Source organism: Prinia subflava, chromosome 2 (genome assembly GCF_021018805.1).
Source record: "Prinia subflava isolate CZ2003 ecotype Zambia chromosome 2, Cam_Psub_1.2, whole genome shotgun sequence".
NCBI classification, from domain to species: domain Eukaryota; kingdom Metazoa; phylum Chordata; class Aves; order Passeriformes; family Cisticolidae; genus Prinia; species Prinia subflava.
The window spans coordinates 57,024,383-57,047,831 of record NC_086248.1 but is presented as its reverse complement, the minus strand read 5'-3'; the positions used below and the strand labels follow the sequence as shown (position 1 = coordinate 57,047,831).

The 23,449-nt window shown below is 38.8% G+C and overlaps 1 protein-coding gene across 1 annotated transcript in view; it reads right to left on the bottom strand.

Moving 5' to 3' along the window:
* The window catches only part of LOC134546855 (plasminogen-like), a 28,654-nt gene extending 6,786 nt beyond the window's left edge, over positions 1-21,868 (bottom strand). Inside the window, exons 1-17 of the mRNA XM_063390071.1 lie at positions 20,820-21,868; positions 17,932-18,067; positions 15,679-15,785; positions 12,517-12,631; positions 11,531-11,670; positions 10,809-10,929; positions 10,560-10,678; positions 9,539-9,701; positions 8,850-8,980; positions 7,920-8,085; positions 6,979-7,145; positions 5,898-6,046; positions 4,347-4,440; positions 2,644-2,764; positions 1,833-1,907; positions 1,344-1,484; positions 152-258 (exon numbers count right to left, since the gene is read on the bottom strand). Of these exons, the coding sequence (XP_063246141.1) occupies positions 152-258; positions 1,344-1,484; positions 1,833-1,907; positions 2,644-2,764; positions 4,347-4,440; positions 5,898-6,046; positions 6,979-7,145; positions 7,920-8,085; positions 8,850-8,980; positions 9,539-9,701; positions 10,560-10,678; positions 10,809-10,929; positions 11,531-11,670; positions 12,517-12,631; positions 15,679-15,785; positions 17,932-18,067; positions 20,820-20,868 (2,101 nt within the window). The 5' untranslated portion in view covers positions 20,869-21,868. The remainder of the gene's footprint in view (positions 1-151; positions 259-1,343; positions 1,485-1,832; positions 1,908-2,643; positions 2,765-4,346; positions 4,441-5,897; positions 6,047-6,978; positions 7,146-7,919; positions 8,086-8,849; positions 8,981-9,538; positions 9,702-10,559; positions 10,679-10,808; positions 10,930-11,530; positions 11,671-12,516; positions 12,632-15,678; positions 15,786-17,931; positions 18,068-20,819) is intronic.
* Positions 21,869-23,449: the final 1,581 nt, after the last annotated feature.

Genomic DNA, 23,449 nt, shown 5'->3' with positions numbered 1-23,449 from the left:
ACAGAGGAAAGCTTGGCAGCACCTGATGAACTTTGATGAAATAAGTTTTTCATCAGTAGCTTATGTGGGGTGCAAGAGAGGGCACACTTTGGATACAGTTATATACCAGCCTGCAAACATGGAGCTTTAAAACGTGTTAATGCTGTCTCACCTTTTGTATCCCCCCAGCCGGTCACATAGCACTCCTCTCTTCCTCCTAACACAGAGTTTTCTTTTGGTAAACAAACTGGGATTACATGATTATTAATGACTGCTGGTCTGAAATGAACAAAGAGGAACAATCATTAGCACAATTATACTTAATACTACCTTCAGGTTTCTAAAAAGGATTAAATATATTTTAGCCGTTTATCACTTAAATTCTTAGTTTCAATTAAGGTTTATTTCTGACATACAAAGTTGCTTTTTAGGCTCTAAACCCACAGAAAGTGATACACAAAAGAGAAAAGTCTGAAATGGAGAATGACAAAAAAAGGACAAACATTAATCCAGGAGAATGCTTTGACTTAGGCTAATGCATAGCCAACAGAACCTAATTATCAAACTATTACAAAGGGTATGATTTAGTGGCATTTAACCCCTAGGTGTTAGCTTGCTCTTTCTGCAACCATTCTGATTTTAAATCACTTTTTGTCAGGACACTTAGCACACAGCAGAACCTAAGTCCATCTGACTTGCCTTTGGGTGCAGCTAAAGCTCATTTAGAAGACCACTTATTTAAGCTGACCCTGCATCTGTTTTGCACAGATGCACTGCAGCCTCAGAAATGAAAGCCCAAGCACCACACATTCACAACTGCTTGCAGCTGCATGGAAAAATTCCTTTTGATTGCACAGTTCCACGGAGAACATTTCCAATGAATGAAAACCGATGCAAGAAGGGCCATACTGGGCATTACATCAAACTCTGCCTGCTCACTGGCCAGCCCTGCTGCAAGAGGAAATCTCCCCCCCACAGCATGGAAACAGCCTAGAGTGGCATCATGCTAATGCTGCCGGTTTCAATCATCATTACCTTATCAAGGTACAAGCACATAGAAACACAGACTTAAAGCTCCTCTAGGCATTACCTCCTCCTATTCCGCTGCCACTGCCTCACCTTCCAGCAGCAGACACCCAGAGCATTTCCAGCCTGGCTAACTGTCCCTAGCCCTCCTCCCCTCTGAAAGGCAGCCTTTGCCTTTCTGAAACCCTGGAGCTTCTGCAGAAAGGGAAAAAAGAGGGGGTCTCAAATCACTAGTTGAACACAGGGTGTGCAGAAACACTCATTTCTACAACACCAGCAACCATGTTTTAGTCATCTTGTCCCGTCAGAACAAAGGAGTGCTTCAGGTAAGAAGGTACCTGCTCAGTTTGAGCAGAGCAATATCTGCTCTGCGTGGCTCCTTGACTAACTTCTCTACTTCACGTATTTGTACTGATGGCTCTGTTGCTACTTCTTTGTGTAATCCAAGGTATACTCTGTAGGCAGCTGGTCGTGAGGACCTATTGGAAATGATTGCACATGGTGAGCTGACAAACACATAACCAGAACAGAGACCACTTTACAATGTTATTGAGCACCTTCTTCTATCAAAGCCAGATAGCCAGCTTTGGAGTAAACTTAATCCCTTATAATGGCACATGGGATCATATTGGCAGAAGTTATCACTGTCACTCTGTTTTACAGTCAAAATTCAGCTTTAATGAATGACAAATAGACTTGCTCAATTCTCAACTGCTTGCAAGCTGTTTGCAACCAGGTTGGGTTGGTTATTTGGTCTCTTGTTTCTCCTGTTATTTTCTATCTTGTGTAAGAAGCTGCTACTGGTGCAGACTATAACAGATACTTACTTTTCTAAGCAGTGGGCAGCAGTAAGAACCCACTGAGGATCAATCAGAGTTCCCCCGCAGAAATGCAAGCCAAAACTGTAATAGAGCAAAAAGTCATGAGAAGGGCAGTGGTTTAAGATGGGGAAGTTAATCCTACTGTAATTTATCAGGTAATATTTTTAACATGTGTGCCTTTAGAAATTAAAGACATTATTCCACAATTTCAGTAAGAAATGTTCTGCTTTCCTTGAATAGTGTTTCTTACAGTGAGAGTAGAGTTCTGTGGACATTTTTAGGAGGCCTTGTATGAAAACACCTAGATCTTCATTCTTAGCCAGTGTTTCTACTACTGGAAAACCCTGTGTGCAGTGAGGTTCACCATTTTAGAGATTTTGAGTTTTTCTAGCTCTAATCACAGTCAAAAAGCTCTGCAGCTGGCCTTGATTCCCAGTTTTATTAATAATTTTGCAAGTAGAATAAATACTTACATGGAAGGACTGATCATGAGGTGCACTAGCTATACTGTTGCTTTTATTCATTGGAAATTAATTCTATTCTAGAATATAGCGACAGATTTAAAGTCATTCTGCCTTCTATTGAAAATGTTTTGGAAATTAACAATTAACAATTGATTATCTCGCTATTTGTCACAAAACAGAACGTTCTTGGTTGTCCAAATGACCTCCTTTAAGAATAGCATACACAATGTTTAGCCTTGAGTTATTTTTAAATGAAAATCAAGTTTAGAATGCTTAAACCTCTTATTGTAACATTGTATGAGAGGCAAGGTTTCTGTGCATGTAGAGTCTAATGTAATGGGGAATAACCATACCTGGTACGGAGACTGATCTGCCAGGGCCAGGAGTGTGGATGTGAAATACACCCTGCGACAATCCTTTGGGCACACAATTTTGGTCTGAACTTGGCTTTTCCACATTCATACTGAGAAGGAGCTTCAGAATAAGAAAAAAACATCACTATAAGGAACTTCAGATTTTGCTATACCTTCACTATGAAGTCAGTAAACTCAGTAGAAGGTGAGCCTGTTACATTTGTTACTTCAGCTTCTGATTCTCTTCAAGTAATTCTATACCATACATCACATGTATTTTGTTAAGTTGCCTTCATCTGGAACACCTAAAAGTGCCTAGTAATTTTTTTTCACATGTAGTTCTCTGTGGCCAGCAAATTACACACAGATAGCTCTACAGTCAGATAGAAAACAAAAAACAAACCCAAAACTAAAACAGAAGGAGAAGGAGAAGAAAAACAAGAGAAAGAAGAAATAAATTCTCTCAACATTCTTAAATGGACTCCTATAGACGTCAGCATTGCAGAAGTTGCACTGGCAGATGTTTTAAACTAATCTTTGTGGTACAGCACGTGAAATTCTAATGCTGTCTCCGAGGAACAAAATTATGTCAGCTCTTGTCTTAGGACCATTTGACACTTCAGATGTTTCTGAGTTATTTAAAAAAAGTAGTTCTTATTTGGCCTTGGTGAACTGACTCTTATCAATACAGAATTTAGAATTTTGTCAGCAAAAAGAACTGGCTAATGAAATTAAAGGCAAAAGCCATGTTTCCTCTGTTCTTTAGATTACCATCTCAACAATAAACCAGTATTAATTTAAAGAAGAAATGGATCATCAAAATAGAATACAACAGTCATGTGAAAATGTGATTTTTTTTCCTTAAGAGTCCCAGCCCAAAACGTTCACTGCAGTACTACTTTCACAGCTCCAGTGTGTATACAACAACTTTCTTTTTCTTGTTTGCTCAGTTTTGGGTTTTAGCTGAGCACATTTTCTTCTGCTCACTGCTGAGAGGATAAAGTAGCAAGAAAGGCATCCTTCTTTTGAGAGCTACCTCTCCTCCTAGCATAGTTTTTGTTGTTGATAGACATTAGAGGACTGGAAACCAAAATGTTATTAAATTTTATCATTGTGCACTTTGTTGCACCACCTCATTCAGAGCTTGATTACTACTAACAAAGACAAGTGGCATTTGGTTAAATATTTAGGTTAACTATTTGGTTAAATATTTCAATGCATTTTGCAGACATCTGATATGGTACAATATCAGAGGAGGGATAGTCTGGTTGTCATCCAGAACAGAACCAGGGCCACATGAGCAGGGAGCACAAAAATTTTGCTGGTGTAAGAGCATGCCTTGTTCAGCAAGGCCACACACAGCATAATGCCAGGAGATTAGGCTGGGGCAGGGAAAATTTCTTCTGGAACTGCCCATTTTGAAACACATGGCAAAACCCTATGAGCTTCAGTGGCCTCCATGGCTTGTGGTGTATTATGGGGCTTTCAAGAAGGACCAATTTAATTCTTCAGTCAGAGACCTTGAACATCACTTCCCAGTTTCTTGGGAAATTTCTATTAATTTCTAATCTAAATCTATTGCACTTAGATCAGTCTTTCAGACTAATCACCAAGCACTCTCTAGCTGTTATAAAAGGGCACAGGAAAGGGAGACACAAGTCTTTAGGGGAAAGGGAAACACTAGTCTTTAAAGGAATAATTACGGCACTTGGGAATGTCACAGTACTCCCAGGCTTTTCTTGGGTCTGTTGTGTAGCACCAAGGTCCATTCACATCTCCATCAGGATTCCTGCAATACTGTAACAAAGAATAAAGGCACCAGCTATTAACCAGGGAATAAAACAGCCAATCCCAATTAAAGTTTCAAAATAAAATTAAATGTGGGAATTTTTTTATTTCCACCCTAATAAGTGATTTCCAATTAATTTTGTCAAAATTTATTTCATTTTTCCATGTGCTCTGTGAGTTTGGAAAAGGATAATAAAAATATGACTTTTTCAACTGTCTTCAGACAGTAAGCTTCACTAGGACAGCCTTGGATCTCTGAGGTCTCGAAAATTGGATCTTGACTTTGGACGAAGCTTTCTAAAGCACAGAAAATACCTACTCCTGCCTTCCCTGCAGTTAACAGGAGCAGTAGGATCAGTCCTGAGGTCTTTTCACATCCTCTCTGGCTGCACAACTCAGGCACATGTGAGTGTTGTGTAAGCTGTTCTTGCTCAACCTGATGATGCCTGTGGTGACGCAGGGCTGCAGTGTTCACCCTCATGCAGGTACTGGTTAGCTGAATCACTCTCCAGGTTTTTCCTGGGCATACTGACTGATCTCTGCTCAGGACAGACACCTCATACAACTGCATGCTACCAGGTATCTTTCCTAGTTCCCTTTCCTATCCTGAAACATATCCCATGTCTTAGAAAAAAGGAGAAAATATTTGCTACCAAGAGCCCCTGACAAATGCAGGAACCAAGAATTTATGGCAGACAGCTTTTTAGAGGGCGTTTCCCCAATCTGAGCTTGGGGAATGCAATGCAGGGTATGTGATGCCATCAAAGAATTGATTAAAGTAAGTTCTAAAGTCATCTACCCAGTAAAAAATAGTTCAAGCTGTCAACACCAAGAAAGCTCTTTATATCACTTACAAAGCTTGTCACAAATTAAGCAAATATTGTAAATGAGACGTTACAAGTCTAAAGAACTGGTGATGAATACATTTGTTAGGACAAGGAAGATGAAAGTTACAAAGGGAAATTGCCTTCCAGAATGGTCAGGTACACATATAGCCCTGAATAATGGGCTGTGGTAGAAGCTGGAGGGCTGAAGGGGAATTCCTAGGGCATGAGGGGCTACAATCCATCAGCTATGTATCTCAAGGAATATGTACCAAACCCTGGATTCATCACCACCTCACGTGTCCCTGGTATTACTGAAACCTATAACCCCAGGTGTTCTTTCTGTCAGAGGAGACACAGGCACTGCCCACAGACAGTTAGTCCTCAGTAGTGAGGAGAAGCAAATGTCCACCTGAAGCCCCTTGGATGTGCTACATAAACATTCAGTAGAGCTTCTGGGCATCTCTGTGTCCCACAATGACCACATTGGTCATGTCAGCAGGAATTATCATGATCAGGTTTTTTTGGATTGAACTGAGAAAAAGAAATTAACAAAGACCTGCCACCAAATGCTCGCTGAGGGACCCTGAAGAAGACAGGCAAAGCTCAATGACAACAAGTATTAAATGAACAGCTGTTTACATTTTTTTCCAGGCCTGCTCTTGGATGAGTGGTGGGAGTGAAATAGTCGTGGCTATGAGGTCTCTGAGAACTCCACTCTTGACAAGTCCTGCCCCTTGCAGTTTTTGCCACTGTGCCACGGTAGTCTACACCATTTTCAACAATGCAGTCTGTGAAAAATGAAGGAAAGAAAATGGTTGTTAGCTGTGAGCTGTTGGGCCACGTCCATACTTGATGGTGGTGAAGCAGAGATAAACTTGAGGAAATACTTCTGCAATTTACACGTTCTAAGTATTATGTAGATGAAAAAGGAAGGGCTACATAGTGCCAAGGATGATTAACAATGATATGTTAATTTCCTGGCATCTTAAAAGTTTTCCTTGTGATCACAAAAGTCATAAATCAAAGAAGCTTACATTCAGTCAATCCCTCATGACTCCAGAAACCAGGACTACAAAGATGATGCACTCACAAAGTATTTTCCTTGCAGACACTGATATGTGTCTGATACCACATTTTACAGTAGGTAAAAAGCAGTAACATATTCAGCCAAAATTATTAACCTTCTTACCAGTGAAATGTGTCGTAGCAAAAAAAAAAAAAGCTTAAAAAAAAAAAAAAAGGGCTTTAAAAAGCTACTGTAACCATCTACTGTATAACAGAGTTGCATCTGAACTGAATCAAAAAAACCAGCTGTTCTCTGATGGTAAATGGAACCCTAGAAGTGTGAAAGCATGGCACAGGAAAAGACTTTTTGGAGCGGGTGCCAGCAAAATGCCATCACTGCTCCGTTTTCTGTCATTGGTTGTTGCCCCCCCACAGCAGTGTGGAGACTGCTAGTCATCTACTTCCTTGTCTTTCCAATATTGCCAGATGTAGCAGGTAAAAGATGCAACTTTAGTCTAAAATCTAATGCAGAAACCCTGCTATAAAATTCTACAAAAATGCTCAGAAAATGAAGAGAGTGGATACAATACTATATTAAATATCTTTATCTAGAGTTCCCTAGAACTCTAGATCCTCATTAAATTCCTGAAGGTGCTTCCATAAAAACCAGCTTCCTGGTTATGAGCATTTCTGGGGAAGATGAAAGTATTCTCACCAGGGTTTGTTTCCTGTGCTGTCTGAGGAGGTTTAGGTACAGTCTGCAGCCCTTGGTCATCACACTTCTTCAGGGCACAATACTCCCACCTCACACTGGGGTCGGTGGTGTAGCACCATGGACGGCTGTCAGCATCTGGGTTTCTGCAGTAATTTTGGCTCAGACCCCTACAAATCCAAACACATTATATTCCTATCCATGCCACTGCCCTGGGGAGAGCTCAAAAGAACATTTTAGAAAGCAGATCTGCTACGGAGTTAGCATATATACATTTACATTATATCATGTACATATATCATGTACATTCTGTCATGGCCAGTTGAAATTGTTTTTGCAGCAGAAAGAAATCAGGACACATATATAGAATATTTAAATATGCCAAATACTTATTCACTGATTAGCACTTATAATAGAATATAATTTAAAATCCAGATAAGTAAATGTATATATGTATAACAAAGATATAATTTATTTTACTTTTTCAAATATGGTCATAGCTTTTAAAAAGGAATAGTTTTTGCATTTTGGAAAAAATAAGTGATAAATATCAGGAATAAGAAAACAATCTATCCTTTTCTCAAGGTTTCAATGACTTGCAGACTAAGAAGCAGAGACCTAAACTCATGAATCAATTAATGCATAGAAACAGTTAATATCAGTATGAGGGAAAATTTATGATAACTATTAATTGCCTTAGAAGCAATGTAGAAACACATAGCTAATTAGTCTAAAGTATAGGAGTGACAACTGTGGTTTTTTTTCAAGATGAGGTTAATAAAAAATATTTCCATGATAAAAAAGACGAAAAGGAAGGGATTACTTTTATCTAGTACACTCCCTTCCCAGCTTCATAATAGTTGTTGTGCAATGATGATGCAAATCAAAACAAGTACATGAGTGACCACTGTCCAATGACACCCAGAAATGGGAAACACACATACGCATTTGGGAAGTTCTCTGCCGTTTTGTTGTGCCGGTGAGGCGACATCGAGCTCCAGGCTTGACATTTCTTTCCCGTGAGAGTGAAAGAAGCTGTGCCACGGTAAGTCACCCCATTGCCCTGATAGCACTCCTCAGTAACTTGAGCCTCCTCAGCCACATCAACAGCTGTAGTGAATAACAGAAACCACTCTCTTGCATCTTAATACTTTGACATTTATACTTGAGCACAGAAAGACAACAGAAAACAACAAGCCAGAGTGTTTCACCGACCACAACAACATGCTCTCTGTAACAGAGTCCTTCTCAGACAGTAGATCAAAAGGAAGATTTCAAAAGATGCTTGCAAAAATTTCATGATATGCTAGATTAAAAGCACTTGCACATAATTTTACTATCATGCACGGAGATTTATTTCGGCCAACAAGCCAAACAGTAACACATGGATCAAATTTATTTCAAGTGGGGGCTGTCTATGTCTGCCATAGACTGAAGTGTGGAACACGACTACCTTGTGTAAGGAGAGTTTTCTTCTCATTGTTTTCTATGGAGTCTTGGTTCAGTGCTCCTAAATTATCTTAGGTTTTGCTACAGATTCAGTTTTTAAGGAACTGGCATGTAAAGCTAACTAAATTTTCCATGGAGCATTTAAAAATATATCAGTGGAAGTAACCACCACTGGGCAAAATGAAAAGACTTCTGTTACTGCAATTTTTCCTGATCTGAGTCAGTAGTTGACTTAAAACCTTCTGCACTTAGCTGCCAGACTGAACACACCAGCCTGGGCTCCACATCAGGAACTGAACCCAGGAGTTCAACTAGACACGGCAATGCCAACAGTGACAGCAACAATGCAACTGAGCAGAGTCACACAAGATTTTTCAAAATGTTCCATGATGACCTTTCACTTCCACTTGTCTCCTTGTTCTTACCAGGGGGCTCTGGCTTGGTACTGTCACAGGAGGGGATATTGCAATATTCCCAACGGGCAGTTGTGTTGGTGGTGTAACACCACGGCCTCCTCTCACCATCGGGGTTTCTGCAGTAGTTTTCATCTAGGCTCCTAAAACAGAAAACTTGACTGATAAAAGTCTCTCATGGAAATCTGTTAAAGGTTATGAACAAAAGGACAATCTCTTGCTGCCTAGGTTACTGTTGTATTTACTCTTATGCCATCTGTTACATGAATAATTGGAATTCACTGGTGTTTTGGATGTGCTAAACCAGACACCTGCTCGACTGATGGATGAATTAAGAGATTGTAGTACTTTGAGGCCAAGAGTAGCACAGCAGAAAGAATCTAGGGTAAAAGAATCTAGCCCCAAGTAGGCATCATAACTGTACCATTCTTACTCCACCTGGTTTCATCTGAGCAACCATACAGTGAAAGCATGAAATGAGGAGGGAAAAAGTCAGTCAACCAGAGCTTGAAAGTCAGAAGAGGAGACACCAGTATTCAAGAACAAAGAAGTCAATAAAAAGAAATGTATGAAAAAATTGAAAATATGAGGTCCAGCAGGTGATAAATGCTGGTGTAACTGAAGAATTTTGCAATATAGATGAAGAAAACTGAATTTTGAGACTTGGTATTTCTCATGAATAGCAGAGGGGTTTCACTTACTGGCAGGGATAGTTTTCAGGAGTGCGAGCATGTCTGTGGGGAGATTGAGAACTCCAGTGCTGACAGGTATTTCCTGATTCAGTAACAGATATTGTGCCTCGATAGTCTTCTCCTCTTCCTGAGAGACACTGACGTCCCGGTTTAGGAGGTGGTGGCGGTGTTGCTGTTACAGGAAAAGGAACTGAAATTAATCACTGCCTTCTAGATACAGTAAAAAACTAAACCAACAAACCACTCTGAACTTTATAATTAAGTGGGCTTTTTAGATTTCTTTGCAGGTAGGTTCTAAATATCAAAATATCTGAAAAGTCTGAAAGGATCTAAAGATATCTTTCTCAACTTTTCTTTCTTGTGTTTTGAGTTCTTCATAAGCAGTCAGGCTGCCAGAAAGGCATTTGCCCTTTACAGCAGCCAGGATACAATACAGGATACAAAAGTCAAGATATGAAAATGATAGCAGCCTCATCAGAACAGAGCTGGAAAGTGAGCAAGTGGTAATAACATGAAGACAACTGGGGTGAAAGTGTCAGGCCCAGCAGTGATACTGACAGATGAATGTGTAAAATAGACATACTCTGAATGGTGAGAGATAGCAAGGATGACGTTGAGTGAGAAGTCCCAAGGAAAAGTGTAACAGCAAGGACAGGCCTTTAGGGGGAAAGAAAACTTAAAAGGTGGAAAATTGATTTGGAAGAGCAAAACAAAAGCCGAAGTATTTTCAGGAAGTGTGAAACTTCTTGGCATAAAAAGAAGAACATCAGGAGAAACACCAGGAATGCCTGGTCATAGAAAAATACATCAAGGAAGGGAAATGTGCTCCAGACAAAACCTTAGAAATGCCTATGACAGAAATGTCTAGCCTCAATAAAGCTATCAGAGGTTCATTTTAAAGTGATTCATTTTTTTTCTTTCAGATAAAATTCAGCTGTCTCTTGTACTTTTCTTTATCTTTGGGACCTCTTCTGTTTGTTCTAGATCCTCGCACCACTCTGACTGGAAGAAGTCTAGAAGTCAGACTCACTGCAACGAGGAATGTCACAATAGTCCCAGCGTTTAGTTGGACTGGTAGTGAAACACCAGGGCCGAGGTTCTCCATCAGGATTACGACAATAATTATTCTTCAGATCCTTCTCTGGAAAACTGAACCAGAAAAAAAAGATTTTTAAGTTTTAAGATATGTTACTAATAGCTGTAACTATTATCCTGTCTGGTGTAGGGTGGTCTCCAGCCCACCACTGATGATAAAGGATCATCACAGAACCTGACTCACTTTTCTGGGAGGTATCCATGGGAGTGAGGTTCCTGGGAGTCCCAGCGCTGGCACTCAAGCCCAGACACTGTTGTTGCAACTACTCCATGGTAGTTTTCTCCACTGCAGTGCATGCACTCTACTGTAGGAACAAGGCAGAATAAGTACAAGAGAGACAGCAAGCTCCTGATGAACTGGTCCAGAAACATTCCCACTTGTCTCACATGAAGCACAAGAGCCTGATCAGAGCACAAGGCTGAAATACAGTCATTTTTTGGCAAAGTAAAAGCTTATTTTCTTTGATAAGATGACTTTAACTAGTTGATTACATTTGTAGTATTCCATAAAAAAAACCAAAAAAACCCAAACCAACTTTACAGACTACAGGCTTTAAAAGAGCTAAATTGAATCTATTAAGATAAAATTTAAAATCTGTGCTTTGCTACTGTCACATTTTATTGAGTTTTGCACTAGCAACAGTCATTGGTTCGATTCTAATTTTATGATATATGAATACACCCATATGCCTTTTTTATCTAGGGGAAAAAAAGACTTTGTATAGCTGTTTTCAGGCTCTTTTGATATCTTCCTTGTTGATGATGAAAATGTTTTGGAAAGTTTTATGTTGAACTAAATTCAAGTTTGAAACAAATGCTCAATTGAAAATAAAAGTAGCTGAATAACTTCACATTCTTGAACACATCTTGCAAAAAATGGAAAGAAGTCAGTATGTGTATCCTGACCTTCACACTCAGGGATGTTACAGTAGTCAAATCTGGTATCAGGATCTGTTGTGTAACACCAGGGTCCCTTTTCATCATTGTCAGGATTTCTGCAGTAGTTTTCCTCCAGTCCTGCATTGGGATATTTTTCAGGTGTGTAGCTGGAATGGAATTAAATGGGATTACAGAATAAGGAATGTCCCAATCATTCAGCTGAGGACTCTAAAATAAAATCTTTATCTGAGGACAATTTTGTATATTTTGGTCTTTAGAAGACCCCTAATTGTTACTGTGTGCCATTGCTGAAGCATGAAAAGTGCTACAGTGATAGACTTCAGGAAACACAGAGCCTCTATGGCCAGTTATGTCTTTAATACTTGCATTTTCTTTAGTTATTGATTTCCAGCAGTTATTGTGCAGCCAGGGTACCATGTGGCATGTAGTGAACTGTTTCCTCTGGGATATGTTCCCTGTGAGACTCAATGAGAACATATTTCTGAAATGTGAGAGTCCTCTGTAACCTGAACGCTACAGCTTCTGAATAAAAGGTTACTACATAAACCCAGGTAGGTATTTTTTTATTAAACATAAGAAATACTGCCTTGTTAATTGTGTATTCACTGATCAAATGATGCACTGCTATCTCATCTGCCACATGTTCTACCTTTGGCCAAGAGAAGAAGTTCTTGCTCTGGTGAGATTATTGAAAAATTCTGATTTCAGCAGAACCAGATGTTTCCCTGTCTAGTGTTTTGCTCATGTAAAGACGATAAAATTTAAATGTGACTGCCAAGGCTGACAGTGTGTCTACTGATCATGTAGCACCACTTAGAGGTCTCTGAGTAACAACTCAGAATAGAGAATTATCTTATTCTAGATAGGTATAGAAAAGTATTTTATAAGGAGATTTCTAACACCAAAAAAACTGCTTACAAGACAAATTAGCATATATGGATGGTTTGACAAAATTTCAGAAAAACATATAAACAGATACAAAAAGACCTTACTTTGGTTTATGTGGGAAATTGTCAGCCCAATTCTGGCACCGCACACCTTTCTGAGTTTTGGCTTCTGTTCCTCTGTAATTCACTCCTCTTCCCTCCTTGCATTCTAAAAGATAAACTGAAATGACATGTGCTTAATCAGTATCATGACATATCCATTGGATTCTAATATATACAAAATCTGTTTTCATGCTAACACACTTAAATATGTTTGATCATATTTTGATTTTCTTATATTCTCAAAACCAGATATTTTACATCCTAAAAATCTGCTAGTTAGCTGATTAAGTGGACTTAATTGGGACAGAAAAATGTATGTGAAAGCAAAAAAAGTTCTACATCAGAATTTCAGAGAAATAAGTGTAACAAAACCCAGTTATTTTGGGAATGTGCCACAGTAGATTTAAATAACAAAATATGCTTTAAACATTTAAATAGATACTATAACAAAATAGAAACACATTCTCTTTTTCTTTCATCTTATTAGATTATTATAGTTATGCACAGTAATTAAAATCAAATCTTTAAAGGTTTGAATTTGAATTCAGTCACCTGAATTCAGCTGAAGACAAGACAGCTGCAGTTTAGGGACAGTCACTGTCAGGCAATGTGTCCTCTGGTTCAGAAAACTAAGTAGGAAACTCATTTTCCATTTCCCTAGGGAAGCAATCTGTCTTTTAGGATGTGACCTGGTTTGTCTTAGTGTCTTTAAGTAGTGTCCAAATCAAATACTTGTAGAGACCCAGTTTTTCTCAGTATCAAAGTTGTAACAAAGCTGACATACAAGCAGAAGATTAACAGAAATCTGGAGAAATAATGGCATTTTACACAGACCTGTCTTGCCCAATGTGAAAAGCACTAATATTTGAATCCAGAATATGGTTCAGCTTTGCTGAGGGCTGATAGTTTAGACCTGAATTTATAGATGCACCTTTAGGCATGCTTTTATTTCAATGCATATATAGAGGCAAGTTTACTCTAGAAACTTTAGCTGGAAGCCATTTGGATCCCTCAAACAATTTTGCAATAAAATAACATTAAACCCCTCAATTACTGAACATTGAATCAGTCAAGTGTTGACTCTTCTTCTTTTGTAAACTTTTAACGTTTATATAACCTTTAGGGCTTTTCCTTTCTGATGAGAAATGACTAACTTTGATCCCCAAACTCAACCCTCTTGGGCTGAGTTGTCTCTTGGGTTAACTATTTACAAACAGATATGTAGGTAACAATTCCCAAATGCAGCTTTAATTCTTGTTACTTTTACTATAAGTCAGAGAAGATTAACTTTCTCTTTTATAGCACATATTATAGAAAAAAATAACTTCTGAAACTGTCAGTTTTATGGTCATTGTCATCCTTTTTGTGGAACACAATAAATAGCAACTGGGTTTCATCGAGTCATTGCTTCGACAGAAAAAATTACTGCTAATAAACAGACGAGCAACACAGACACCATCTGACACATACACAGTAGGCTGTGTTTTTGATGTTTATGATACCAAGGTCCATCTTCTTGTTTATGCAGGTAGAGGTGCAATTTTTGGAAATTTTGGTTTTGTCAAATGACTGTTTTTCACACTTTTAGTAGTGTGGTTCTGGTATTTTAAGAAATTAAAACACATGTCTGTGGCCACAAAACATGTAGCAACAATCCCCAATGAGTATTGCAGGACCAGGTTCTAACCTCAGTAAACCCAAGGGATGTCTCAAATATAAACCAAAATCACAATCTAGCTCCTGATCACAGAAAGCAAAATCAATATGATTATTTATATATAACTTATTCAGTCTTTTAGCTTTGTTACTTGTTAATTGATCCACTCAGTTTTATTTCTGAATAGGAACTGCAGAAGATTTCTTAGTGTTACTTAATTGTGATTTATGGAAATTCTCACGAGCTTCTGTGTATAATGAAAGAGCTAATGCTCCAAACATTAAATTACCTACAGAAAGAATGTAGCTGGCCAAAGGCTTACAGAAAATATTGGGTTGCAAAGGACTCCCAGTTGCCTTTTGTCCATAGCCCCAGAAATAGCACATTCAGGTTCTAAGGCTGCTCAGAGCTGTGTCCAGTCAATATCTGCAAGGGTAAAGGCTCCACAGCCTCTCTGGGCAATGTGGCCCAGTACTTACCCACCTTTCTGTGAAAAATTACTTCCTTATATCCACAGTGCCTGAACAAAATCTCATTTCGATGTTCGGCTGCAATCCAGCTAAAGCTGTTGAACAACTATCTAAAATCTCCTTGCAGCTGCTATACACACAGCATTGTCTTATCCCACAGGGAGGGATAAGGGCAGGTCAGCAAAGAAGGAAAGATGCATTTCTCTGGAGCTCATGTGTATTTACTGTCAAGTTATTGAGATTCTTGCCTTTTGCTTAGAAACTGGCCCAGCAAAACCACTTCATGATTTTCAGCAGCTGAGAACCTGGTTCATTTTAGCTTTTCATGCACCTTTCTTTGTTGAAGGAGACCAAAGACTTGAAATAATATAGCTTTCAATCTCTGAATATTTTTAAATGTATTATATTTTTTGCAAAGTTACACGATGTTTGCAAATTTTGCAAATGGTCAAACACGATGTTCATTAAGTCATTTAACACAGAAGTAATTCTATTCAGAGTTTACTACATTATCTTATATCTGAATGATCTCTAAGGAGATCTTTTCTCCCTTATGCATTACTAAAGTCAAGGAACAGCACAATGAAATTTATGTTACATTAAAAATAAACCACATTCCTTCTTTCTTGTATTTAGCAAGAACTCCATGCTCAATAATGTAATTCAAAAAGAGTCTTGAAACCAAATTGTTTTCTTACATCTGGCATAAGGTGATAATTTTTGAAACAGGATAAAAAATTGGATAGCTGCCATTTCTCAGAGACACATTTCTTATTTTCAAGAATTATTTAGAGACCATTTCTGTCAAACAATCCTCAGTTGTGAGAAAAACATTCATAAATAAAACACATACAAAATGGGAACACAAAAATTCACCATGTCAATTAATTACATCATAAAAATAAGAATAGGACAAAAATGTCACCAAATTAATTAACTGAAGTGTACAAACACCATACAACAATATACAAATACTATAAAAATAGATAATTTTTATCTGAACCACAGTCCAATAATATAAAAAAGAATTAGACTTACTCCTTTTTTCGTACAGAACTGCATTTGCTCTTCTGAAAATCATTGCTGTTTTGGTGTTCTCAGTCAATGTTAAACACTGTTGTTCTTTACTGGTAAATAAGAAGGCCCTGTTGAAATTAAGAGGAGAGAGCTTTGTAAGAAACAATACTGAATATATGCTTGTTTTCCTGTCCTAAAAACATTTTTGAGTATGCAGTTGTCATTTTATAAAACACTACAGTTCAGTGACGCTTAAGACTGAGAAATATTTTCAAATCACTGAGTATTGCAGCTCACATTTTCAGTGGTGATTTTCACTTCTAAGTGTTCATATCAAACTTAGGTCGAAAGGGAGTGACAAGAACAAATGGATAAAAGGTTTATAACCTGCAAGAGGTTCAAGAGACCTCATGTTGAAGGGGATACATGCATAAAGCACCTTGACCTTATTTCAAAAATATTAGTGGTCATTCAAGGAGTCAGACATTCCACAGTATGCAGCAGTTACCAAGAAGCAGGTAAAACACAGTCCAGGACCTTAAATTATCTTGTGGTAACTCTTCTGAGAGTATGCACTTTACAAGTCACAGCCTTCTGTCTTTTCAGCAAATGTCTAGGCTGTAAATTGCAAAACTGAAGCAGATAGCATCTGTTATTTGCAGAATAGCATCTAAGAAAACCTTCTGACAGGCTAAGTAATTCCTACAGCTGGATTTTCTGAACCAAAAAAAAAGAGCAACAACTGCATGGCATTCAGTGGGTAGGAAAGCTGTTATCCCCAGTTAAACCAGTTAAGCTGTCAGTAATGTTTAATTTGTACTAGGGAAGTAACTAAGGAGCATGGCTCAATCCCCCTCTAAGGTGGGATAACAAGTCTGAAGTATTGGTCTGAACAGATTGGGTTGAAGAATTAATGTGAGGATGCTGCAGTGCTGGCCTGGTCTTAAACTCTTACCATTCATCTTCCCTCAAATCCTTCCTGCCAAATAGCACCTGTTCTTGCTTGATTGTAACAGATCTCACACAGAGATTAAGGAGGCATGACCTGATGTCATTCCAGTGCCAAGTGATGGCAGGCTTAGACCCTGGGGCAGAAGCTAAAGAATGATACTGTGTCTGAATATGCCTCAAAAGAGAACATTAATACCCTGCAAACTGTAGGGAAAATACATAACCTGAATATAAAGACTTGTCCTCTCTGCCTTCCTCCCTACTCTCCTGAACCACGTGCTACTGCAGCTCTGCCCTCTTTATGGTTTTCAGGGTGAAGCTGGGTCAAAGGGAATTGGTGGTATTTCATACAGTCAGCAGACCCCTGTCAACTGCAGGGTTACACCTTTTTAAAGAAAGTCCCATTTTCTCTGCTGAGTTAAAACACAAAGTCACAAAACACATGTAAGAAGTCAGCACCAGTGTATCCCTGCCTTGAATAAAAGCATTAAGTAGAACCAACAACTTGAAACAGCACTGCAGACAATCACTCCGCTGAGTTCAAAAGGTGTGCTGCAGAAGTGGCAGATTGGAAGAGAAAGCCCCTCTGCCCCACATGTGAGGACGGCCTCCCACCGCAGTGATGGACATCTCTCCTCACTGCCCCAGTTTCTGCTGTTCTGCTGGGGCTCAACGGGCTGCAAGGCTTTGGCAAAGGAGATCCAGAAGCCTCAGGCTCAGAGTAATAGCTCCAGTGGGGCAGAAGCCTGAGCAAAGACCAGTGATACAGGCTCATCAACACCTTTCATGCTTCTAGCCCCTTGTGCCTGGTTAAGGCAACTAAAGCAGGAGGACTTGGCTGAAAGAAGGGTTTAGAATCATTAAGGTTTAGGTGGCCATTTCTTTCTCAAAGTAAATAAAAGTTACTAAGTCCAAATTCTAGTCAAATTCCAAATAATGGATTTGTCTGCAAGATAGCCAATGCAATGCCATTATTGCTGTCCTAAATTTCCAAGAAATTAATTATGACTCTTTGTTGTAGAAGGAGTGCAAGAGTCTTGATAAAACCATGTGAAGTTGGTTTGCAGCATGTCAAGCTGTGCAGCAAGATATCATAATGTTTTTCAATAAAAATTCAACACAACTTTCTTAATTTCCCTATTTCTTCTGTCTCCATCTATATATCCCAGCACTGTGTTTCTACACAGTTTTTTGTTTTTCCAGCAAACTTCAAACCTCCACATAGTCATAAAGGAAATTCTTGAAAGTTCAGACTGCTGATAAAAAAGCATATTGTTCTATCACCTGCAATGAAAGATATATGTGGGAACCAGTGGAAATTACCTGCAAGCAAACTTATCTTCATGTTCACATTTCTCTGCACATTCTTCTTCACTATTTGCTCTATAAACTTGCTTCATTGGGTTGAGCAGCCAAGCTCCTTCTGTTCTCACATAGCCATCTAGGACACTTCCTTGCACTGAAAGGAAAAAGAGAGAAAGGAGTGAAAATGGGAAGGACGAACTTGATTTATTTCAGACTCTCATGTTAAATTCTTTGTCACCTAGTTATTTGACATCATCATTAAATTGCTGGAATAATTTGGATAATGGTGACAAAATATGAGGGTAAATCTAAAATGCCTTCCTGGTATGGTAAAAGGTAGCATCACTGAAAGCCCAGTGTAATAGAAATTCACCTAACAACCTCTGGGCTACAGCTGTGTGTCAAATATATAGGATACTAAAAAGTACAGCTATGTTTAGTAATAAACTCAAAAAGTGCTCAACAACAGTCCTCCTTGTAAAGGACCTTGGCATTTAGTATTTTCCTGTTACATCTCTGCAGTCTCAGAATTAGTGCATAGCACAGTGGCTTTCATGATTGCCAGCTGCAGGGTCATGGAGTTGCATGAGTCCCATGATTTTTACAGTTTCTTTATCAGTGGAGCATATGACTCTTCTGACGAATATTTGGCTCTGGGAGTTCTCTAGAGTTTCAACCCCAGACAGACACCCTGGCCCCTGGTCACTGCAGGACACCTCAGTCCTGCTCTGTGTTTTTGTGCCTGGCCTTATGCAATTGGTGAATGAAAGGCAGACGGGATGAACCAGACCATGACTGGAATCTCAGGAACAACAGCCATGCTGCAGAGAGGAACCTCTTCACTGTCTCTGCCCCCTGTCTGTCTCAGCTATGGCCCACTGCCAGCAGGAGGCACAAAAAGCCTCCTTGTCCCACTCAGACCCACGGCCTGTGAATGGGGCTCCATTGGGTTGTTCGGTGATCTTTGCAACTGAGAAAGGCAACAGCTCCTCCCTTTCCTGGGTAACACTCTTGAGTGTGAAGCAGGCTCATACGTGTCCTGCTAGTAAATCCCTTCACCTGAGAGATAGTTCAGCCTGCAATTGGGTATTTTCTTAAAGATTATTTTGCACCTACAAGTTGAAGCTGGTGAAACAGGGAGGAGCCAAATTATGCTTCCTCTTACACAACTGCAAAAGTATTGAAGTTACTGCAGGGGTTTTTCTGCATTTAGACAAGGGAAGAGTTTGTCCCTAAGGTTGACAGTGACTTTAGCAGTATGCATGGAAGAAAAGGATAGCTGCTGAAAACAAAAGAATAAGTGAAAAAGAGTTCAATGAAATTTCCACTAATTATTTCAAAACAAAAACATTGAGAAGAAATGAGTTTTGACACAAAACATTAAACTAGGTTAAGACAATATCATAGGGATGCTGCGATGCTCTCCACAAGGAAAAGAAAAACAAGTAAAGAATTCTTATTCTGGTACAGCTTCCATGCAAACTTAATTCTGTTCTGTTTTGACATTTTGCATTGTCATTATTATTGCAACATTTGATTTTAGAAATATTGACAAGGTCATAATTGATTTAGGTCATAAAAATATTTTTCCCCTTTTCTGTTATATTTAATGGCAGGGCATAATACTTTAAGAAAAAAAATAAAAAGGAAAATACGCATAAAATGGCTGTAAATTTTCATGCTACCATTTTCCCCGTATCTATGATGTTTTATAGTCTCAGAAGGATATATTACTATCTTATTCAAAAATGCAAATATTTACTACCATTTCATAAAGGATTTGCAAACAAAAGTATACTATTTCAGATAAAAGCCCAAACTGTATATTTTTCTCCCTCATATAAAATTCTTACTTAATTGAGAATGGTATTTGATTTTACTGAGGCTGTTCTTTTACAAAAAAGAGGTTAGAAACTAGAATTTAAACTCAGATAAAAATTCTTAGCATTAAATAGCAGCTGTTTTTATGCTGGGGCATGTCTATAATATTTCCAGCTAAAATCTACCCATATATTTTCCTAACTGTTACCTCTTCTTATGTTTTAAAACTTTAAAACTTTTAAAACATTCATTTTATTGTAGCTTTATATATGCATTAGCACACTCATAACTATATTTTTTACTGCAATCACAACATATTGTGTGGTGATACAGATGCCTGCAAGAAGATGTGTGGTCTGAATCTCACCCTTCATGTTAAGGTTAATTTAAGGTTTTCAGGACACAGAATATTTATATGTATGAAACCCATATAAATATATCTAAAGAGCCCAATTCAGTTCTTGTGTGCTCAAAAATTTTTTTATCATCTTCCACATATCTTTCACACCAAGAATAGTGCAGAAAATAACACCAATCAGATGTGGTCTCCGTATCACATGGAATAAAAAATTCACCAGTAAGAATGCAGTTATGAAAAAGACTGAAACTACAATGTGTAGAACAAGCTTTCCTTTGTGATTCTGTTTTGCACAAGCATTTAACAAACTTTAAAGCAATCAGCATAAGGATCATAGTGGCTGGCAATAACACAGAAAAAAATAATTCCAAACCTAAGATAAAAGGTTGCTGAAACCAGAGGGAGCCATGCCCTTGTACAAACCTTTGAGAGGCTGCTTCCCCAGGGTGCCCCTAACTTCCCATAGGAAATGTTTGCTGGGAGCCATGAGTTACCCATGCAGACACCACGGCTGCTCCTTTCCTTGTGTCGCTAATGAACACAAGCCTGGGGCAACGAGAGCTCTCACTATGTTCAGCAGCAGCTCTTGCTGGCCAGCAAGCCCCAAATCCATTCTCATCCAGGGAAGTTGTGACGCGGGAATTTGGGGACCTACCTTCATCACATGGAGCTTGCAAGTGTCTGGCCCCAGTCTCAACTAGGCAAGCAGAAGGCAAAGGACTCTTACCTGAGCTGAGAAAGAAGAGAAGGAGAAAGGCAGCTTGGCTAATCCCCATTTTGGGCCAGCTTGGAGGGTGCTGGAAGTTGTGTGTGTCGGTGCTCAAAGTTTTATTGACTCGCACTGGAGTGAGGCAGCATCAAACAAACAAGGCAGGAGGATTAAGTTAATCATTCTCCCATGCTGGTCCCATGCCCTTGCCGTGGTGTGGCCGTTCAAACAACCTTGAATTGGATGGATTACCAAATCAGATTCAATCATTTCTACTGGATGCTAATAAATGCAAAGGCACTTTTTTTTTTTTTTTTTTTGCAGGGTATGTTTTGTTCTCAAATAGTTAGGTCTTTCTCTCCTAGAGAAAAGATAGGAATAATGTTGCTGGAAAGCATGGAAAATCATGTGTCCAGGCAGGATCTGAATTTCTCTTGACATTATAGTCCCAATAGTAAATTCAGCCATGCATACCTGTATTGATTTATAAGGAGCAACTTCTATTTAATCTCATGGTAAGCATGATTATAAGATTCAGATAATATTAACTCTGTAAAATAGTTTAGTTTTACTTCTTTATTAAAGAATTCCTTTTCTGCTGTTTCCCTGACCTAGAGCTTTCATTTTTTTTCTTCTGTTTGGAAGTAGGACTTAATTTTAATTTAATTTAAACTTTACATTTAAGAGGTTATTCTAAACTTTAAACATTAAGTTTAAGAATTATAGGTAACAATTCAGTGTTCTTCCTTACCAGACATTTAACCTCACATTGCATGCACAGACTCATCCAGCAAGGGTGTCAGACTTTGTTCATTTGTGTTATCCTGATTTCAACATCAGCTCACTTTGCATTTCCCAAGCAGCCTTTACCTTGGAAAAGTTGCACTGCAGCACCATTTCATGGCTTCTCTTGCATGTTAACTCTCTGGTGTTGTTTCCAAACAACTTATTGAATCAAATGTGCTAGTGAGTCACCAGAGGCAGGAGCAGGATGAATATTGGATGGGGAGAACTTGAATGGACACTGCTTGATCATGCAATTAAATCTTCTGCAGTTGAAGGCCAAAAGATTAAAGAATCACGAGTTGCTTCTAAAAACCAATAAGGCTGTTCATTCCTATGTCATCCTGCCTGCTTTAAGTAGAAGTTACACTGTACTGAGGGCTTGGGATAAAACTAGGAGTGCAGGAGTAAATATGTGAGAGAGGCATTCTAGCATGAGAACAAGATTTGCCTATATTTTATTGACTATGTGAAAAATTTAAAGCTGATCCTGCTTGTGGTCCTATGCTATTTTTCTCCTGTAGGGTAGTATATTACCATGCCATTTGGTTGCTCTCTGTGCTTGAATCTGTTTTAATGCAACTTTTGAACAACAACAAAGCATGGGATATCTGCAGAGGCTTGGGATACTACTGATGTTAGCTCAGGAAAACAAAGCAGACAGGCCAAGGAGAGGAGCCGATTGGAGCTGGACTTATCTCAGGGAAATGTTTGAAGGGAGATAGAGAGAATGGGTTGGATATAATGCAATTACATGTGGGATCAGGCTTATCAGATTTTAGGAGCAGTTACTCATTGGGAAAGAAGGGTAAAACAAAGGAGCAGAATACCAAGTATGTTTTACTAGCAAGCAGGCTTTTGAGAGCTATTCAAGTCTGGTTTAGCTCCATGTTTTTAACAATCTTAACCTCATTTTCAATTCTAGCTCCAAACCCTGGTTTCCATCTCTCCTGCTCTATACCCCGACTCCCTGGCTACAATCAGCATCTGCTCACCAATCCCTGTGCCTCCTTCCCATCAGATATTATCAGATAGTGGGTCTTTTCCTTACTCCAATGCAAAATTTGTTTTCTGCTCAGCCCTGCCCTCTCTAGCATCTTTGGCACCTTCCCCATTTTTCTGTACCCCCTGTTTCCACTGAGGTAGTCATTGGGTTACTGTGTTATGGTGCATTTCTGGTGGTAAAAGCCTAAGAAAAAAATGCTGTACAAGTGAGTTTGAATGTAGCTGTTTCTGCTGCATGGAGAGGTTTGAAAGGCTCTGAGTCTTAAGTGAGTTTGTAGAACCCATCAATAAACACTATGTGTTAGAGATTTTAATCAGATTAGCTTTTCCTACTGGTTTTCGAAACCAAAGAAGCTAATTGTGGTAGCCAAAGGTTTGTTAACATGTCCAGGATAGTTTGGGAAAATCTGCATGCATCTGGTAAGCAAACTCTTTCACAAGCTTTCCTCATGTTAAAGATCTATATATACTCCTTCTCAATCCACACTCCTTCCTTATAGTCTATAGTTGTTGCCACATTTAGGCTTGGCTCTGGTTCTTCTCTCAATCTCATAGTCTCAAATCTGATTAAAATGCACACTACATTGGTGTGAATGTTCTGAAGAAAGCAAAGAACACTGATTTTGTCATTTCATTCGAAGACGGTAATGCAGTTTTGAAGAAATCTTATTAATCTCTGTCTAAATGGATCTGATCCTGGAAAACTGGACTTGAGAATACTGTAAGCAACTGTTCCTGGTACCAAAGCAGTCATTCTCTAAGTTTTCCACAAGAAAATGACAAAACAGAGGTGTCTTTCATCTGCCACACTGGCATTCCTCACTATTGTCTTGTGATAAGGATGTGACCTGTCAAGGCAT